Source organism: Rana temporaria, chromosome 12 (assembly GCF_905171775.1).
Source record: "Rana temporaria chromosome 12, aRanTem1.1, whole genome shotgun sequence".
In the NCBI taxonomy this organism is placed as follows: Eukaryota; Metazoa; Chordata; class Amphibia; order Anura; family Ranidae; genus Rana; species Rana temporaria.
This window is the reverse complement of record NC_053500.1, coordinates 49,257,640-49,279,053: the sequence shown is the minus strand read 5'-3', so window position 1 is coordinate 49,279,053 and position 21,414 is coordinate 49,257,640. Positions and strand designations below refer to the sequence as shown.

Genomic DNA, 21,414 nt, shown 5'->3' with positions numbered 1-21,414 from the left:
GGCAAGCTTACTGAGGAGAAACAGGAAGTGAGAAATTCAGACAAAGAAAAAAAACATTTAGAAGGGAAATGGAAGGAAAAGGTAAGTGAACCAACAATGCACTAGCTTAAAGGAACCTATTTAGAAAATAAAAAACAAACCTTTACAACCCCTTTAAAAGCAAAATCGAAGGATGAGGTGAGTGAAGGAGGACTGCACTAAGCACTAAGGGGGCTAAGAGTGTGGGGGTAAAAAGCACTGGGGGGGATCTTGAGAGTACTGGGGGGGGGGGGCAGAAAGAACAGGGGTGAAGAGCACGGGGGCTGGAGAGCACTGGGGGGTACAAAGAGCAGGGGGGAGTGGAGAGCAATGGGTGAAGCTTGAGAGCACCAGTGGGGGCCAGAAAAAACAGGGGTGGAAAGTACGGGGGGCTGGAGCGCACTATGGGGGGCGGAGAGCACAGGCGGGGTTGGAGAACACATGGGTGGGGACAAAATGCAGGGGGAAGCAGAGAGAGCACTGGCGGGGTTGGAGAGCACGTGGGTGGGGGCAAAATGCAGGGGGAAGTGGAGAGTACAGGGTTGGGGAGCGGAGAGTGCTGGGGGGGAGCTTGAGAGCACTGGAGGGAGAGCCAAAAAGAACAGGGGTGGAGAACACTGGGGGACTGGAGAGCGATGGGTGGAGCTTGAGAGCACTGGGGGGGGGGGGGCAGAAAGAACAGGGGTGGAGAGCATGGTGGGGAACAGGGGTGGAGACTACTGTGGGGGGAACAGGGGTGGAGAGCACTGGTGGGGAACAGGGGTGGAGAGCACTGGTGGGGAACAGGGGTGGAGAGCACTGGGGGGGAACAGGGATGAAGAGCACTGGGGGGACAGGGGTAGAGAGCACTGGGGGGGACAGGGGTGGAGAGCACTGGGGGGGGGAGAACAATGGTGGAGAGCACGGGGGGGGCAGGGGTGGAGAGAACTGTGGGGGGGGCGGAGAGTGTGGTGGGAGAGGAGAACACTGGGGGGGGGAGCTTCAAGGAGAACTGTATAGGAGGAGAAGCAGGGTGGCTGCATATAGAGGAAATGAGCTGTCTATATATTCCACCATGCAGCCGCGGAATGCTTGAGTCTCCCCCTCTCCCTCTTGCAAGCATCCAGCGGCTGTATGGAGGAATATAGACGGCACATTTCCTCTATATGTAGCCACCCTGCCGAATCCGATCCTCCTATTCAGTCACATAGGTCGGGCTGTACGGCGGGCATCTAGCGTGTATCATCACTCAGCTGGCTGGCCTGCCTGGGTCTGTGTTCGGCGGTGACGCTCTAACAGGGTCCCGCCCCCCTACACCGGCTCGTTTGATAGGCTGAACACTGATTCTATCTACTATGACATGAGCCGGTCTAGGGGGGCGGGACCGTGTTACAGCGTTACCGCCGAACACAGACCGAGCCAGCCAGCTCCGTGATGATACACAGGAGCAGGAGAGAGGGGACAGGGAGCACTGCAGCCCCACAACTGAAACCGGCCACAGGACAGGCAGCCTACCGGGAAATCTCCCGATATCCGGGTAGGCCAGTCGGGCCCTGCACTTTCACCCCCTTCCTGTCCAGGAAAATTTTCAGCTTTTAGCATGGCCACACTTTGAATGACAATTGCAATTGAATGACAAATGCAACACTGTACCCAAATGACATTTTTTATCTTTTTTTCACACAAACAGAGCTTTCTTTTAGTGTTATTTAATCACCACTGGATTTTTTATTTTTTGCTAAATAAATGAAAAAGGACAGAAAATGTTTGAAAAAAAACCCTAAACTAGTTTGTTATTAAATTTTGGAAACAGGTCATTTTTTAACTTCACCAATAGGCGTCACTCATGGGTACTGGTAAGCAGCATTGATGGTCACTGATAGGCAGCACTGATGAAGAAGCACTGATTGTCACTGATAGGCAGCACTGATGAGCACTGATAGGCAGCACTGATGGGTACTGGCTCACCTCCTCTTCCCTAAGATTTCTCTCCTCTCACCATCCGTGACATGACAGGGGGGAGCTCCCGAAATTAAAGTGAAAGTGGTGAAAGTGTCCTCTCCTCTCAGCCACAGTGCCGCCCCGAGGCCTGGCCTTGTTGGCCTTGTCTGGAATCCGGCCCTGCTGGTAGCACTGATGAAGAAGCACTGATTGTCACTGATAGGCGCTGATAGGCAGCACTGATGGGCGCTAATAGGCGGTACTGATAGGCAGCTCTGATGGGTACTGGTAGGTAGCACTGATGAGGAACCATGCAGGTTTCTCACTGAGCCATCGTGATATAACAGCCACTAGCAATAATCACATGTAAAATCTGGCAGGCTGGTTGTACCCAAGTTGATAAATCAATCAACTTGGGTACATTTAGATTGTCCGTATATCGTTTGAATCTTGGGCGTATTCTGCTGAACTGGCCGAGATTTGGCGGGTTTGGGAGGTGCAATCTTTCATTCTGGGCTGCTATGGATGAGGAAGTGGAATTATGCATAGTTTGGTAAAACCAATAAACAAAAGAGTCTATTTATAGAACATTCTTTGGCTGATCTGATGAGAGAAGCATTTGTGCAAGCTGAATGAAATTGTCCCTTATATTTTCAAATACAGTAAATTAATTCCTGTATCATTTGCACCATCTAGTGGACAAAAAGCAATTTTTATGGAGGTATTTCAGAAAACTATACTGCATTTTGGCCACTAGATGGTGCAAATGATACAGGAATGAATCTGTTAGGGGGGAAAAAAAAGTGATGTTTTGTTCATTTTGCACAAATGTTTCTTATAAGTAGACCACAGTGCAGGGATCGCCCAATTTTCAACTTACATTATTTTTATGACACATCAGTTCCATTTAAAGTGAAGTAACTATCAATGTTTACGCACTATTTCAAAGCAAGACATCTAGATGATCTCTAAAAGCCCATACACACAATCTGACTTTTCGACAACAACGGTCCGACGGACGTGTTTTATCAGACAATCCGACCGTCTGTATGGTCCATCGGAAAATTGTTGGTGGTTTTTCAACGGACAAATGTTCGCTGTGCATGCTCTCAAACTTTCCAACAACAAATGTCCGACGTAGGATCATCCGACCGTGTGTACACAAGTCCATTGAACTAAAATCCAAAGTACAAACACGCATGCTCCGTACCAATGCTAAACATCAGACAACAATAGCAGACGTTTCCCAAAGGGTGGCGGTAAAGAGCTGAAAAACCATGTGATTCGGTGTATGTTGGCTAAAAATGTTTTGCCGTGTGTATGTATACCAAGTTTATGGCCAACGCCCCTTCGAACAAAAATCCAATTCTGATTGTGTGTATGAGGCTTTAGATTGTAAGCTCTAATAAGCAGGGCCCTCTGATTACTACTGTATTCAATTGTATTGTCTGCCCTTACAGGTGCATCTCAAAAAACTGGAATATCATCAAAAAAGTACATTTATTTCAGTAATTAAATTCAAAAAGTGAAACTCCTATATCATATATATTCATTACACGCAGAGTTATATATTTCAAGCATTTTAATTTAGGTAATTATGGCTTACAGCTAGTAAAACCCCAAAATTCAGTATCTCAGAAATTAGAATATTGTGATAAAGTTCAATACTGTAGACTCATGGTGTCACACTCTAATCAGCTAATTAGCTCAAAACACCTGTAAGTTCGGAGCGACTTCAGAAGTGTACATTAAGACGACTCTCATTCACTTCAATGGAATTTCTCATGTCGAGCGACTTGGGGGCGACACAAGTCGGATCCCAAATGGCTGTAGTGTGAACTGCCACTTATGGAGATGCTGATTTCATTTTCCAGCAGGTCTTGGCATCTGTCCACACTGCCAAAAGTAACCTGGTTTATTGATCATAGTATCACTGTGCTTGAGTGGTCAGAAAACTCTCCTGACCTAAACCCCATAGAGAAACTGTGGGGTATTGTCAAGAGGAAGATGAGAGACACCAGACCCAACAATGCAGATGAAGGCCGCTATCAAAGCAACCTGGGCTTCCATAACACCTCAGCAGTGCCACGGGTTGATCGCCTCCATGCCATGCCGCATTGATGCAATAATTCATGCAAAAGGAGCCCCAACCAAGTATTGAGTGCATACTATACTGTACATGGACATACTTTTCAGTAAGTCTACATTTATGTATTAAAAATCCTTTTTTTATTGGTCTTATGTAATATTCAAATTTTCTGAGATACTGAATATTGGGTTTTCACTAGCTGTAAGCCATAATTACCCAAATTAAAAGAAAGAAATGCTTGAAATATATCACTCTGTGTGTAATGAATCGATACGATATACAAGTTTCACTTTTTGAATTGAATTACAGAAATTCTAATTTAATGAGATCCACCTGTATGTTGTAAAGCGCTGTGTTAACTAATTCCCATCCGGGCCAATTCTAGCACTTCGCTCCTACATGTAATTTTCTTGGTAGACAATCAGAACCCCCAAACATGATATTTCTTTTAGCAGAGACACTAGAGAAAAAAACATTGGTTGTTGCAACTTTTTACGTCGCATGGTATTTCCGCAGCAATTTAAAAAAAAAAAACAGTTGCATTAATTGAAAAAAAAAAAAAAAAACACTAAAGTTAGCCCAATATTTTAGTATAATGTGAAAGATGATGTTATGCCGAGTAAATAGATACCCAACATGTCATGCTTGAAAATTGCGCTCGCTCGTGGAATGGCGCCAAACTTCGTTACTCAAAAATCTCCATAGGCAATGCTTTAATTTTTATTTATTTTTTACAGATTACCTGTTAGTTACAGAGGAGGTCTAGAATTGTTGCTCTTGCTATAACGTTCACAGTGATGCCTCACACGTGTGGTTTTTAAATGCCATTTACATATGTGGGCGCGATGTACGTATGCGCTTGCTTCTGCGTGCGAGCTCACGGGGACAGGGGCACTTTAAAAAAATAAATTATAGTTCATTTTATTTTCATTGTTTGATTTGTACACTTTTCCTTTAAAAAAAAAAATTTTGATCACTTATTCCTATTACAAGGGATGTAAACAAAAGACTATGAAGAGGTCTTATTGACCAGGGCTCGACAAAATCCGGACGCCCGGTCGCAATTGCGACAAGAAATTGTGACCTGGCACCCGCCGGTAATTGAGGCCGTGGCTTTGCGGCCTCAATTACCGGCCGCCGCGGGGCTGCCGCGATCGTGCGGCGGGGGCGCACGGAGGCACAGAGGCGACGGCAGGGTAATTGAGGCCGCGGCTTTGCAGCCTTGTAAAGGCCCAAGCTGGCGCCACCTGGTGGTGGTCGTTGGCATTACAAGTAAAACAGCAGTTCTAATGTGTTTTCTTCACTGTTTTCACTGCCATCTCCTTCCCCCTAATTAGAAACCTCCAAACATTATATATATTTTTTTATTCTAACACCCTAGAGAATAAAATCCACACCATATGTCACACCATATTTGCGCAGCGGTCTTACAAGCGCACTTTTTTGGGGAAAAAATACACTTTTTTAATAAAAAAATAGGACAACAGTAAAGTTAGCCCAATTTGTTTTATATTGTGGAAGATAATGTTACGCCAAGTAAATTGATACCCAACATGTCACGCTTCAAAATTGCGTCCACTGGAATGGCGACAAACTTTCACCCTTTAAAATCTCCATAGGCGACGTTTAAAAAATTCTACAGGTTGCATGTTTTGAGTTACATATGAGGTCTAGGGCTAGAATTATTGCTCTCACTCTAACGATCGCTGCGATACATCACATGTTTGGTTTGAATACCGTTTACATATGCGGGCGCTACTCGCGTATGTGTTCACTTCTGCGCACGACCTTGGTGGGACGGGGCGCTTTTTCTGGCTCCTAACGTTTTTTAGCTGGCTCCAAGATTCCAAGCAAATTTGTCAAACCCTGTTATTGACCCCACATCTCTCCTCCAGGCTGGAAAGCCTGAGATAAAAAATAAATAAAATGGATTTGGATTTGGAAATGGATTTCTTCTCCGGCTCACCAATGGCAGGGGTAAGCCTGGAGAAGCATCGGAGGGTGGTGGGAGGGGGTGACCACCTGTAAGAACAATCAACATCTGAACTGCCGCTATGATTGTTCCTCTGGTGAAGGGAATCGCCGGCTGAAGAGCATGATACTGGGTTAATGCCTGTAGGTGCAGGGATCATCCCAGTATAAACAATATAAAAAGCCGCGCCAAATAACAAAAAATGAATATAATAGTTCAACAGTCCACAGGTAGTGTAAGTAATAGTGGATATTAGATTGATTCTCCAGCAGAAACAAAAACACTGTATTGATCAGAGGCTGATTTGCATGTAAAGATGTTGATTTTTCAATGCACCAGGTGACATGCATACACTGTGTGAGATCCCACCACCGGAATTGTGTATCAGCTTACCAGATAGCAAGCCTTTGGTGCAGTTGGCTATAACCCAGCCACGGCCTTTAAATCCCCCGGGCTCAGATTTCCAATCAAAAAGACAGCTGAGGTTTGGAGTTGGTGTGTAATTCCGATTTAGGACACCCCACAATTCATCAGCAACCACAGTATACCGATAAGCGTAACCCAATCCGGCTCACATGTAGACAGGAGAATAGAAAGGGACGCAATAGCGTGATATCGTAGGTATACAAATTTATTTAAGAAAGTAATGTACTTACACTTAGGCAGTATAAACACAGCATTAAACAGATAAAACAAGCCGGCCGGCTTACGGAGCCCTCCTCCTAGGCGTGGTGACGTCACTGACGCTGCCTCCAGACGCGTTTCGTCCTATTGGACATTCTCAATGGGGGTCCAATAGGACGAAACGCGTCTGGAGGCAGCGTCAGTGACGTCACCACGCCTAGGAGGAGGGCTCCGTAAGCCGGCCGGCTTGTTTTATCTGTTTAATGCTGTGTTTATACTGCCTAAGTGTAAGTACATTACTTTCTTAAATAAATTTGTATACCTACGATATCACGCTATTGCGTCCCTTTCTATTCTCCTGTCTACATGTGAGCCGGATTGGGTTACGCTTATCGGTATACTGTGGTTGCTGATGAATTGTGGGGTGTCCTAAATCGGAATTACACACCAACTCCAAACCTCAGCTGTCTTTTTGATTGGAAATCTGAGCCCGGGGGATTTAAAGGCCGTGGCTGGGTTATAGCCAACTGCACCAAAGGCTTGCTATCTGGTAAGCTGATACACAATTCCGGTGGTGGGATCTCACACAGTGTATGCATGTCACCTGGTGCATTGAAAAATCAACATCTTTACATGCAAATCAGCCTCTGATCAATACAGTGTTTTTGTTTCTGCTGGAGAATCAATCTAATATCCACTATTACTTACACTACCTGTGGACTGTTGAACTATTATATTCATTTTTTGTTATTTGGCGCGGCTTTTTATATTGTTTATTTTTCTTGTCATCACACGCTAGCCGCTGCCTATATTTGTAGTGTTGTGTTAGCGCGGTTTTTTAGTGTATAATCATCCCAGTATAACCACTGAAACGGGAGGACGTCCATGTATGCCCTCCCGGTGGGAAGTGTTTAATTGTTGACGCTATATAAATTCTGTATAACAATAATAATCCCTGGAGAAAGTGCAATATTGTAACACAGTGTGCCATTTTGAATACTATGCACAAATAAAGTGGCACCAAGAGCTCAGTGACAGATGTCAAAAACAGTCGAGTCTCCAGTTGCTCCATAACCATGATTAAAGGACTTGCTCACACCAGTCCGCATCCTAAAACAGTTGGGATGACTGTGTGGGATAGTGTTCATTGTGTAGCAGCAGTGCAGAGCGGTGCCTTGCATTTTTACAACAAAAGACACTGTTTACCTATTTTTTATTGAATGGAAGAGTCACACTTCATCAAAGTACTTCACTACAAAGTTATCATGTGAACAAGGCACATGGCAAGTAATGGTACTGATTAATTCAGGTCGCCACACATGGGGTTGTAGTAAAAAAAACAAAAAAAAAAAAAAAGCATAGCTGCTGTTCCATTAAAACTGCATATAAATTAGTTTTGTGTGAATGGGGCAAAAGTGAATGCCTTCAGGCTATATTCTCTGCAGCTCCAATGTGTGAACGAAGAATATACTGCATTATGGCCACTAGATGGAGCTGAGGAGCATAGCAATTTTCTATGATAGTCCACGCCATCTCGTGGCCATAATGCAGTATTGTCTGCATTCACACATTTGAACTGCAGAAAACATAGCCTGAAAACAAATTTGTATGCGGTTTTTCATGGGCAAACAGCTACATGCTATTTTTTTTATAAATACAGCCCATGCCTTTAAAAAAGAAGAACCAGTACTGACCATTATGAATATACATAAAAATGGTTTATATTCTACTTATATACAGTTACAGGAGACAGACAAGCATGTTATTGACTCAAATTGTATTAAAATCAAACATCCAAGCCCTATAAAGTTACATAGTAGGTGAGGTTGAAAAACGACACAAGTCCAACCTATGTGTGTGATTATATGTCAGTATTACATTCTATATCCCTGTATGTTTTGGTCGTTCAGGTGCTTATCTATAAAGCGATTTAGGAGATGCTGTATGTAGTGGTGATGTTTTCTTTTCTAGCACACACCTTTTTATAATTCAGTTACCGGGGTGCAAACGCTGTATTCAGGTGATTTTAATCCACTAGGCATTGTTTAACTGCAGGATCGTAACTGCTTAATCAGCCTCTTCATAGTCTTTATCTTCTGCTTCTGTCTCTGGGCTTTGCGATGTAGTCGTCTTATCTTCTTCTTAAGCATCAGGGTATTGGGACTCAGTGCCGAGTATGGAATTTCATTTTCCATTCCATGACAAGATGAAGAGTATGTGTGGTCGGTATGTTCTTCGGGTCTGTCACCATCATGAGTGCTGTCATGTCTCTCTGTTTGGGGTTTATTAGCAACGTCATCTACAGATCTGGTGTTCATCTTCTCCACAACTGTAACATGCCTGCGGTCACATCACTAGGCTGTAAGTGGAGAAGTCAATATCCGGAGAGCAAATAAAATTTACATAACACTCTTCAAGCCATTCATCATCATCTGAAGAATTGTCACTATTATGTGGTCTCAGGGCAAGCAGACAAAAATTACTTGTAGGACCCTAAAAAAAAACACAGATATAAAACTCTTAATTTCATAAAACACCATACAAAGCTTTCAAGCAGAGTATTCTGGTTTTTAGTTTTAGATTATTTGGTGCCTCAAAAACAAAAAAAGTCCTAATGCACTGAAACTAAGGGTAAATATACATAATATGTAGACCTTAAAGTAGGGGTGCAACGGATTGTGCCCGATCCGCGATCCGAACGGGTCGTCCTGTTCGGATCGGCACAGTATGCGATCCGCGGAACGCACAGCCGCCGCGGCCTTAAGAAAGACCGCGGCTTCGGCCTAGCTCTGGAGCGGTCGGCCATCTTGGCACACTCGGCGGCGGTGCGCGCTGACGTCATCACCCCTACCTCTGCTCGTGGATCTTTTCTATTCTGCAAGAGCGCGCTGACTCTGCATGCAACCTACAGTGACAAGTACAGTGAGACGGACCGAGTACATCAGTACAGTGAGTTGGCTAATTGCTATTACAGGGGGGAAATGGCTATACACACAGTGTTACTGTTTACTAGTGTGGGGGCAATGTTGGCTATGACTATTATTACAGTGGCAAAAATGGCAATTACAGTGTTACTGTTTTACTAGTGTGGGGGCAATGTTGGCTATTAATAATAGCCATAGCCAACATTGCCCCCACACTAGTAAAACAGTAACACTGTAATTGCCATATTTCCCACTGTAATGGTCCCAAAAATGTGTCAAAATTGTCCGATGTGTCCGCCATAATGTCGCGGTCACGATAAAAAAATCGCTGATCGCCACCATTGGTAGTAAAAAAAAAAATATTAATAAAAATGTAAATAGACAAAACTTTTGTTTGTCTTGTGTTTTTTTTTTTTTTTACTGATCCGAAAATTATCCGATCCATGACTCCTGATCCGAGGATCGATCCGATCTGTGAGTTTTTTGATCCGTTGCACCCCTACCTTAAAGGGTAGCCCACTTTTGAGGGGGGATTAGCAATTAAAAAATAATAAGAATAATGCCTAATATTGCCAAGAGGCCGTATTAAGTCAATGATGTCTCAAGAATCCCTAACCCCTTGAGTACAGCAGCATGGTGGGGAATGTGCTGGCTACAGTTGATTGGGTGGGAATGACAGCTTGTATCTGGGTTCAGTCTAAGCCCAAGCTTATCCGTAGTAGGGATAAGCATGTTCTGCTGTGTAGCTGCAAGTAAACAATGAGCCTATATACATGCGACTGAGGCTTTTAATAGGCCTATTACAAAGACAGACTACTGGCATGATCAGATTAGGATCCAAGCACATCAGAGCTCATCCCTACTAGGAAAAAGCTTGGGTTCAGACTGAATCTGGAAGAAAGCTGTCACTCCCACCAATCAACTGCAGCCAGGGCATTCCCCACCGCACAGCCGCATGTACACAAACGTGCTTTGGGTCATTTTGTGTATGTGCATCTACAGGGTGAGATTGTCCTGGCTGCAGCCGATTGGGCAAGAGTGACAGCTTCCTTCTAGGTTTGTCCTGAATGTAAGCTCATCCCTACCATGGACCACAGTGCTGCAAGAACTTGAGTTCAGGGATAAGCTGAGGCGTGTTTGAACACCAGTCTGAACCCGCCTGACGCATTCCCTGCTACACGTATGCAAGTATATGTGTGGCTGCAGGGCAGGGAATACCTCCGCCAATCATACTGAAGTATGATTGGCTGTCTGCTTTGATGACTTCCTGGCGGGATAGCTCAGGCGGGTTCAGACTTGCGCCCAAACACACAGCTCATCCCTATTTGAGATTAAGGATGGGCTCGGGCATCTTCGCAACTCCACGAGCCTGCCAGGAAGCTTACACTGCGCAGCGCTAATCATAGGTAGTGAGACATTTCCCGATCTGTGCAGCCGTGATTGGGAAATGTCTCACTACCTGTGATTAGCGCTCCGCAGTATCCATACTTACCAACTGTATCGAATTTCCCGTGACATTCACAGGATTTAGAGCATTTTCCCGGTTTTCCAGATTCCCGGGAAATCCTTGTATTCACGATTTTCCGCTGCCAACGCTAGAGGTCAGTGCCCGGCAGAGACGATGTCTCCACCGGCCACCATTTTCCTGAAGACTAGAACGAACAAGAGGCTGGGGGTGGCTGCCAATAGAAATTGAGCTGCAGCACCACCCACCCCCCGCCCGCTTCCGGCCTGTCTGTGAAGTGTGTGGGAAGGGGCAGTGGGTGGGCATCGCCGCAGCTAAATTTTTATTGGCAGCTACCCAGCGGCTCCGCCTATTTTGTTACACTGTTCGATCTGGTCATCTGTAATGGCGGTGGAGAGAGTCTCCGCTGCTGGGGGATACCTGATGTAACTTAGGGGGGCTCCATTGGGAATGCCTGGTGTAAGGGGGGACTCCGCTGGGAATGCCTGGTGTAAGGCGGGACTCCGCTGGGAATGCCTGGTGTAAGGCGGGACTCCGCTGGGAATGCCTGGTGTAAGGGGGGACTCCGCTGGGAATGCCTGGTGTAAGGGGGGACTCCGCTGGGAATGCCTGGTGTAAGGGGGGACTCCGCTGGGAATGCCTGGTGTAAGGGGGGACTCCGCTGGGAATGCCTGGTGTAAGGGGGGACTCCGCTGGGAATGCCTGGTGTAAGGGGGGACTGCGCTGGGAATGCCCCGTGTAAGGGGGGACTCCGCTGGGAATGCCCCGTGTAAGGGGGGACTCCGCTGGGAATGCCCCGTGTAAGGGGGGACTCCGCTGGGAATGCCCCGTGTAAGGGGGGACTCCGCTGGGAATGCCCCGTGTAAGGGGGGACTCCGCTGGGAATGCCCCGTGTAAGGGGGGACTCCGCTGGGAATGCCCCGTGTAAGGGGGGACTCCGCTGGGGACACCTGATGGTAGGCGATGATGGCAAGTGACACACTCGGGCTCCCACTGATTCGGCATTATGGTGAGTTGAACTATTTCATTTTTTATTACAATGTAATAATAGAAATAATGCGTTTCAATCATCCTGATACCATAACAACCATGTTGCCGGGATGATTAAAGCGCTAACACCGGGTGTTTGGAGTATCTTTATCTGCTGATTGTTAAATTTTCTGGAATACACATATTTCTATTGTGGTAAAGGTTTATGAAAAAGATTAGGTTTAACGTATATCCCCACAGGGTGATACTGTGAAGGATATTGTGGTGAAGGATCTGGGCCTGTTGTCCCTCTATCCCTTTCTTTCTCCCTTTGTTTCTCCCCTCCAACCCTCATTCATCTCAGACGCTAACCACACCCCATTTGAGTCACGCCCCTTTAAGCCATGCCCAATATTTAGCTTAAACCACGCCCATTTTCACTGTGGCGCAACACATTTTTATTCCCCCCCTACTACGTCACACCTACAAACGAATGCCCCACCCCCTAATTATAATAAGACCGCCCACAGACAAAAAAGTGTCCCTATACATTTTTTACAATGTTGGCAACTATGGGCCAGATTCTCAAAGGCGTTACGACGGCGCAACGCCATTTGTGACGTCGTAAGTCCCAATCTGGCCCAGGGTATCTATGCGACTGATTCTTAGAATCAGTTACGCATAGATACCCATTAGATCTGACAGGCGTAAGGCTCTTACGCTGTCAGATCTTAAATGCAATTTTTTTTCCCGCCGCTAGGTGTCGCATCGTCGTTTTCCCCGTCGTCTATGCAAATTAGCTAGTTACGCGAGATTCCCAAACGTACGTGCGGACGACGCAGTGATTTTACAACGTTTCCGTAGGCGTAAACTTGCCCCTGCTATAATGTTTATGGCGTCGGGTCAGCGTCGGCTTTTTCCGTCGTTTTCGTAATTCCTTCGCGAATACGACTTTACGTCAATGACGCTCACGTCGGCGTCATTGACGTTTTCCGTCGTGAGCTGGAGCATGCGCACTGGGCTATTTTTACGCCCGGCGCATGCGCAGTTCGATCGGCGCGGGGGCACGCTTAATTTAAATACAAGCCGCCCCCTTTGAATTACGCGGCCTTACGCTGGCCCAATTACACTACGCCGACGCAAATTACGGAGCAAGTGCTTGGAGAATACAGCACTTGCTCCAGTAATTTGCGGCGGCGTAGTGTAAATGGCTTACGCTACCCCGCCGCAGATTCTACAAGAATCTGGCCCCTTGAGTATCAGCTTCCTGATGGAGTTACCCGAGCCTGAGTCTATCAAGCCCTCTCTACTAGTTGATACATCATTGCCTTTTTCACTAAAACATGACACATCAGGATCTGTAGTACAGAGTGAGACACTCCAATATATTCCAGAAATAAAGACTTGTCATCAGATGTCAAACCCTCTAATGATCCATCCCTGTAATCACACTCCAGTCTGATCATCTGATGACACTCTCCTCAGCTCTGTCCGCTAAGCTCTATGATCTATGATCAGCTGTGTGATCAGGAGGGTCATATTGGAAAGCTCCACAAAGCCAACCAACAAAATGGCAACTTACCAGCGACCAGAGTGTCCTGTCCAGCGTACTTCCACCGGAAGTTTACGTATTTAGCGTGTGGCGGAAGTAAATAGACGGTCTGGGTCGCCTTCTCTATTGCAAATTATGGCCGCTCTAGCCGGGTGTCTCTATGCTCCGGAGGCCGGAAGTGAGTGTGCGGCGGAATGGATGTGACATCACCGGAGGCTTTCTGAAGACCAGGAAGCGGCGTTTATGTCAGCCATGCACCGGAGAGGGGTGGGAGCGGGGGCCATAGCCAAGAAGAAGCTGGCTGAGGTGAAGGGCCCCGTGTGGGGGGGATTGGAGGAGGGGGGGAGGGGTGCAGGACCTATATAATGATAGGTGAGGGGTGTCTGTGTTTTGTAGGGGAGATGTGTGTGTCTGTCTGTGGAGAGATCCTCTTCTGTCAGCACTGAGCAGATCAACCCAGATAATCCTTTTATATCAGACCAGCATGACAGGTTCTCTTTATGGAGGATCTGCAGACACAACTTTTCCCTTCAGGACTTGCTTACACTTCTAGCTGATCTGAAAAGCGATCTGTGGTGGATTATTTTTCAGAAGGCGGCTGGGAGGGCCGGTCACACCATAACCCGTGTGTCCTGCGTGTTCCCGACAGCCCATTCATTTCACCAGGCTGTCAAACATGCTGAACGAGCAAAAAGTACATCAGGCACGATTTTTAAAATCCTGTTGCATTAAAGAATCATTTTACCTTTAATAAATAAGTAAATGCACATTTTTTTGCAGGTAATAAGGTGCATTTATTCTATTTTATCTTGGTAGGTTGCAGAGCATTGCACTGTGATCAGCAGATCATGGGTGCAATGCCGGGCTCCTGCAGACTCTCTATCTGCTCGTACCTTCTGTGCAAACAGTTACTGAAGTCCAGGAAGCTCAGTGGATGATGAGGACGCTCACCGGCGCTCTTGCAGGTCATTGAGAACTACAAGCCATCAGCTGCAATGGCTGACAGTATTTGTAGTTCATTCATTCACAGAACTCTGTAGGCGGAGCCTCGCACAGCCATGATGTTGACAAATTGTGACAGCCGGGAGACGACCCCTCGCCCTCTGTCACTAGGAGGTGGATCAGTGGGGAGTGGATCCCCACTTGCTGACACAAGGAGGAGGTGGATCAGTGGGTAGAGGATCCACCACCTTCTGTCACAAGGAGGAGGTGGATCGGGGAGAGAATTCCCTACCCGCTGTCACAAGGAGGCAGATCAGGGGAGTGGATTCCCCACCCACCTGTCAGAAGGGGAAGAGGATCCCCCACCCGCTGTCACAAGGAGAAGGCAGATCGGGGGAGAGGGTTCTCCACCCGCTGTCACAAGGAGAAGGCAGATCGGGGGAGAGGATTCCCCACCTGCTGTCACATGCGGGAGAGGATCCCCCACCCACTGTGACAAGGAGGAGGGGGATCGGGGAGAAGAGGATCCCTCACCCACTGTCACAAGGAGGAGGTGGATCAGGGCGGAGAGGATCCCCCACCCGCTGTCACAAGGAGGAGACGGATCTGGGGAGAGGATCCCCCACCCGCTGTCACAAGGAAGAGGCGGATTGGGGCAGAGGATTCACCACCCACTGTCACAAGGAATAGGCAGATCGAGGCAGAGGATTCCCCACCTGCTGTCACAATAGGCAGAGGATCCCCCACCCGCTGTAACAAGGAGGTGGCGGATCGAGGCAGAGGATCCCCCATCCGCTGTCACAAGGAGGTGGTGGATCGGGAGAGATGATCCCCCACCTGCTGAAACAAGGAGGAGGCAGATCGGGGGGGGGGAGGGAGAAGATCCCTTATCTCGCCAGGGGGAAGAGAGGTGGCGGATGCTTTACATGTTATACCCTAAATACAGGTGTAACATGTTGAGAAAGGTGAAGTTACCCTTTAAACTACGTAGTAGGCAGTGGCTATGTTTGCTAGATGCGTTGGGGTGCCATTAACAATTAATAGCACCCGCATGAGTCTAAAGAGGGTAGTGCGTTTTTTTTGTGGTGCTAGTTTCCCGCACCATAAGTGGTGTGAATGAGTCATAAAAGTCTGCGCTGCCACTCCACAACCACGGCCATTTCAGTTCCTTTGCAGCCCCATTCACTTGACTGTGCCACGTTTTGGCATCAGTACTGCCTGCCAAATATGACCTGTATGTGTATTTAGATGTTTTTCTTTTTTTTCATAAAAGAAAATGATCTGCGGTAGTGGAAAACATGCAGTGTTTTACCAAGACAGTACTTTCCTTGTTGTGTCAGACAGCCATTTTGAATTGAACTATCAGTTATGTGATTGATCATTCACTCAGTGTTGCACGTATCACCATCATAAGCCACTTCTGGGTCATAATGGGCATTCCATTGCCATAGCATAATGCAGATCTCCTAGAGACTAGTTAAGAGGCACAGACATTGAATTGTGATTCATGAAGGGGCTGACTGTGCTCAATAATATGCATAGTTAAAAACATACATAAGACTTCTTGAGGCTCCAGGGGACATAGGAAGCTGCAAAACTAGAATTGCAAGTGTATTGTCATCTGCCTGGAGTGGTGTGCCAGGGGAGTGTGACTCATAAGACTATTTATATATACAAAACCTGTGTCAGGTCAAATAATTCACACATAAGGTCATGTGAAAATGTATGTACACCCCATGGAAATGTTTTACTTTTTTTTTTTTTACATATTAGAACAGTCAAAAGTTGGATCCTATGTCAGATCGTACCTACGGATCATTGTGATATTCTTGTAAACCTCAGACATGAAATATGAACAAAGCATCTCCCTCTATAGTGTGTGAAGGGGGGTGTGTCCCTTCCATCCAATCGGCTCTCGGAGCTCTCCTCACTGAGCTTTACAGAGTGTAACCTAAGCATCCCTTTTTCTGAACCCTCACACAAGCTTTATAAATTCTGGACTTTGAACAGATATACAGCTGAGAAAAAAATCTTTTAATTCCCTGCAGATTTTGTAAGTTTGCCCACTTCCAAAAAAATGAGTATAGTTTTTATCATAGGTGTATTTTAAATGATGGAGACAAAATATCAACCAAAAATCCAGAAAAAACACATGATACAAATGTTATAAATTTAGTTGCAGTTCAGCGAGTAAAATGGGGATTTGATCCCCCTAACAACCAACAATAATTCTGTCTCCCACAGACTGGCTACAGTATGTGCTCATGTGGTACACAGATTAGTCCTGTCAACTTTAAGAAGGCGCTTCTGACGACAACTTGTTATGTGTATAAAAGACACCTATCCACAGAATTTCTCTTTCTTTCCAACCTCACCATCATGGGCAAGACCAAAGAGCTGTCCAAGGAAATCAGGGACAAGATTGTAGACCTGCACAAGGCTGGAATATACTACAAGACAAATCAGCAAGAAGCTTGGTGACAAGGAGACAACTGTTGGAGCGATTATTCACAAATGGAAGAAATATAAACTAACCATCAATCACCCTCACCAAACTTTGATTCTGCTTTTTTCATAGGAGTTATATGGTCTTTAACATTATAGACATATCGCTGGTCTCTTTTTTTTTTTTTTTTTATACATCAGAAGCAGTACCGCCAGCAACCATTGGGTGGCGCATGGATACACACAGTTGTACAGAACTGTAAGAGAAGCCCAGGCATCTATCCAGCGGCGCAGGCTGCTGACGTCGGTTACGATATCGTCGCCATTTGCGTTCCACTCTGGTTACGTGGAACCGGCGGTGACACAGAAGAATCGCGGGCCATCCCGCGGGCAGGGAGAATGAAGATCGCGATTCTCTCCGCGATTAATCGTGCATCTCTAGTCTGGATCTCCATGCAAGATTTCGCCTCATGGGGTGAGGATGGTCATGAGAAAAGTGAGGGATCAGCCCAGAACTACACGGGAGGAGCTTGTGAATGATCTCAAGGCAGTTGGGACCACAGTCACCAAACAAAAGATTGGTAACGCAATACGCAGCCATGGATTGAAATCCTGCAGCGCCCGCAAGATCCCCCCCCCCCTCCTCAAGGCACATGTACGGGCCCATCTGAGGTTTGCCAATGAGCATCTAAATGAATCGGAGAAGGATTGGGAGAAAGTGCTGTGATCAGATGAGATCAAAATTTAGCTCTTTGGCATTAACTTGACTCACAGTGTTTGGAAGAAGAAAAATGCTGACTATAACCCTAAGAACACCATCCTTACAGTAAAGCACGGAGGTGGAAACATTATGCTTTAGGGGTGTTTCTCTGTTAAAGGTACAGGCCGGCTTTGCTGCATTGAGGGGCCAATGGATGGGGCCATGTCTTGTAAATTCTTGGATGAGAACCTTCTTCCCTCAGCCAGAACACTGAAGATGGGCCGTGGATGGGTCTTCCAACATGACAATGACCCAAAACATACCACCAAGGCAACAAAGGAGTGGCTCCAGAAGAAGCACATTAAGGTCACGGAGTGGCCTAGCCAGTCTCCAGACCTTAATCCCATAGAAAATTTATGGAGGGAGCTGAAACTTTGAGTTTCCATGCGAATAAACCTTAAGGATTTAGAGAAGATCTGTAAAGATGCGTGGACCAAAATCCGTCCAGAGATGTGTGCAACCTGATCAACCTTTTCCACCGAGTAACGCCTCAACCTTGTGTTCCTGAAACCATTTTTTGCAGTGTGACGGGGTGCATTATCCTCCTGAAAGAGGCCTCTGCCGCCAGGGAATATGATTTTCATGAAGGGGTGTACTTGGTCAGCAACAATGATTAGGTAGATGGTACGTTTCAAAGTAACATCTACATGAGTGTCGGGACCCAAAGTTTCACAACAGAACATTTCCAAAGCATCAAACAGCCTCTGCCGGCTTCTCTTCTTTCTTACTGCATCTTGGTGCCATCTCTTCCCAAGTGATGCTCCCGGCCATCCACGTGATGAAAAAGAAAACCATGTTTCATCAGACCAAGCCAACTTCTTCCATTGCTCTGATGTTCAAGGCAATTTTTCTTGTGGACAGAGGTCAGTATGGACACCCTGACCAGTCTGTGGCTATGCAGCCCCATACACAACAAACTGTGATGTGTGTTTCATATATATATATATATATATATATATATATATATATATATATATATATATTGTACACAATTTTTTTTTTTCTGCTTTCAAAACATCAACTTGATGGACAGCATGCTTACTTGCTGCCGAATGCACTGTATCCCATTGTCTTTTAGATGCCATTATGAGATAATCATGCTGTTCCTCTATCCTGTCAGTGGTTGTAAAGTTATGGCTGATCAGTGTACAGGCAAAGACCAGGCCTTCTGGAAAAGTGTGCTGTGGACTTGTGAATCACAGATAGTTGTTTGACCACAGTAATAGTATGTATTTTGTAAAGTCAGCATCTCAGGAGAAGAGCCTCACAACAAGTGTGAAGCATGGTGGTGAAAATGTTATAACTCAGGGATGATCTGCTGCTTCTGGGCCTGGGCAGTTTTTAGTCTTTTATTTATTTTTTTTCTGAATTGGAAAAGAATGAATGTAAGATTTTTTTTTTTTTTTTTAAAGACCAACTAATTCTGGTACTCCAGTTCTTGCGCTTATTCAATTCAAATGTTTAATTGAAATGTACTTTATCTTTCAGGCCAAATACAAAGAACGAGGGAATGTCTTGGCTGAGGACCAGCTTGTACAGGTGAATAAGACTGACGTTTTTTTTAACAATTCCTTTTATATTAATCGCTCTGCAGTACACAATTGCCTTATGTGTCTGGAATATGAGAAGTGGGCCAAACAAGTAGTCACATTTTTGTGTTGGGTTCTTAGCCTGTAGTAGAAAAATGACAACTGCAATATGTTGGGTGACACAATTTTTACTGAGCAGTCCATCTAGGTGATATTTATCAACTAAAGGTCTTACCTGTGTGATATGCTGCTGAGCCCCATACGGAGTCATGACATTTTGGACCATTGATTTCTTTAGTAATAAAGGGATTAAAACTTCACTAAAGCTCAGCATACATTTCAATCTAAGACCCCTTTCACACAAGATGGAATCCATCCAAGCTGATCTGTCCACTGATCCCCGCTGAGCAGGTGGATGACAGGTCTGTGTCTGCTCTGGATAGCCTGCTGCTCTCTATGGGGCGGTCGAATGGAATCGGACTGCATATCCGTTTTTCATCCAATTGTCATCCGGACTGATGGCTAACATATCCTCAAACGTCTGTTTTTAGCAGACGGGATCGGATGCCGGCGGACATCCACTGCCCCATAGAGAGCAATGGGTGGTCTGATTGGGTCAGTCTGAAAAATGGACAGGCAGACCCGATCGGTCTGTTGGTGTGACACACGGGGCCATGGAGGTGCGGTGACGGTAAAGCGGCGCAAATTTTAGCGCCGCTATACCGTCGTATTTACCGTGATATCTGGCTGCTAGCGGTGCGGTTTTAACCCCGCTAGCGGCCGAAAAAGGGTTAATACCGCCGGAAATGCGCCTCTGTAGAGGCGTATTGCTGGCGGTATTACCGTGGTTTCCCATTGATTTCAATAGGAAGGAGCGGTGTAGGAGCGGTAAACACCCCGCTCCAAAGATGCGGCTAGCAGGACTTTTGGAGCGGTCCTGCTAGCGCACCGCTTCAGTGTGAAAGCCTGCAGGACACGATTTGTTTCAGGTGGTATAGCAGCGCTATTTTTAGCGCTGAACTGCCTGAAAAATGTGTCGGTGTGAAAGGGGCCTAACTGTACGATCTCCATTTGTTCTGGCAACAACTGTGTAGAATTGGGGCTACCTTACTGGATGTAAGTTTCAGTGAATCCAAAGAAAAGTTTACAGTCAGATTGATGTGGGAATCCCTCCAGTGGAGCTATTGTATTCTGACAGAGGAAGGTTTCCCAGCCGTCAGAATAAAATGATCACTGACGGCAGCTATAGCCGGTGGAAGTGATTCAACTAGAAAAAAAAGAAAGACTGCTTGTATTGAGGACAAGTGATCGACTTCAGTACAACCAGCCTGCCAAAAGATGGATTGAAATTTGTCCAGTTTTGGCTGAACTGGCCAAATTTTGATCCATTTATGGCCAGCCTAAGGATTCTAGCCACACCCTAATTTGAATGCTACTTTAGGGTCGATGGAAAAGTACCGAAGACATGAACAACCAGGCAACTAATATTTTCAGAAGAAGGTCAGCAAGGGCAATCTGCCGAGCTGTCGGTTAGGGCTCTTTAAGGCTGGGTTCCCCACATTCAATTCACATGTCAGGAGATTGTGACCGGCTCTCTATGGAGTCGGTTCACACATCTCCCGAGCAAATTGCACAGGAGTCCTGTGCGTTTTCTGGTCTGTTTCAGGTCCGAATCCAGCCCAAAATTCAGACTGAAATCGGACCCGAATGGTGATCGGAGACGCACCGGACCCCTCTGTGAGCATCTCTGTGCGCCAGTGTGAACCCAGCCTAATGGCACGTACACACAAAAAATACCGTTCTTGAAGTGATCGTACGATAATCTGATTGTTAGTACAGAGCTTTTGAGAGTCGTTCACGGCAGTTCATCCGATTTTTATTATTCGGACAAGCATGAGAATTTTCCTCATGCGATTTTTCGTTTAGTCAGTACAGTTGAAACCATGAGCCAAACTGGCTTGGAGTTGTGGTGCCAATATGCAAAAGACACACATAGCAGAGACGAAAGAGCTGCACACCCCGAAAACAAATGTGAATGGAAAGTTTCCCCAGTGGGGCTTTGGATAGCAATGTAACAAGATCAGAAATTCGAATAATAAAAGGAGTTGTTTATTAGATGAGTAATCCCAGTAGCATGAATAAAATACAATAGAATTTAATCTGGTCCAATGATGCAGTATATGTACAGTACAAATACAATTTAAT

General features: G+C 45.8%; 1 protein-coding gene and 1 long non-coding RNA gene across 3 annotated transcripts in view; one reads left to right on the top strand and one right to left on the bottom strand.

Moving 5' to 3' along the window:
- Window positions 1-8,385: 8,385 nt before the first annotated feature.
- On the bottom strand, window positions 8,386-13,669 carry LOC120919440. Its single transcript, XR_005744570.1, has 2 exons — window positions 13,564-13,669; window positions 8,386-9,116 (listed from the first exon to the last, which is right to left on the bottom strand). It is a non-coding gene; the product is annotated as an uncharacterized LOC120919440 (long non-coding RNA).
- The window catches only part of SNF8 (SNF8 subunit of ESCRT-II), a 26,328-nt gene continuing 18,540 nt past the window's right edge, over window positions 13,627-21,414 (top strand). The window contains exons 1-2 of one of the 2 annotated variants that reach the window (XM_040331604.1): window positions 13,627-13,711; window positions 19,169-19,219. In XM_040331604.1, the coding sequence (XP_040187538.1) occupies window positions 13,694-13,711; window positions 19,169-19,219 (69 nt within the window). In that variant the 5' untranslated portion in view covers window positions 13,627-13,693. The other variant, XM_040331603.1, reaches the window with a different exon arrangement.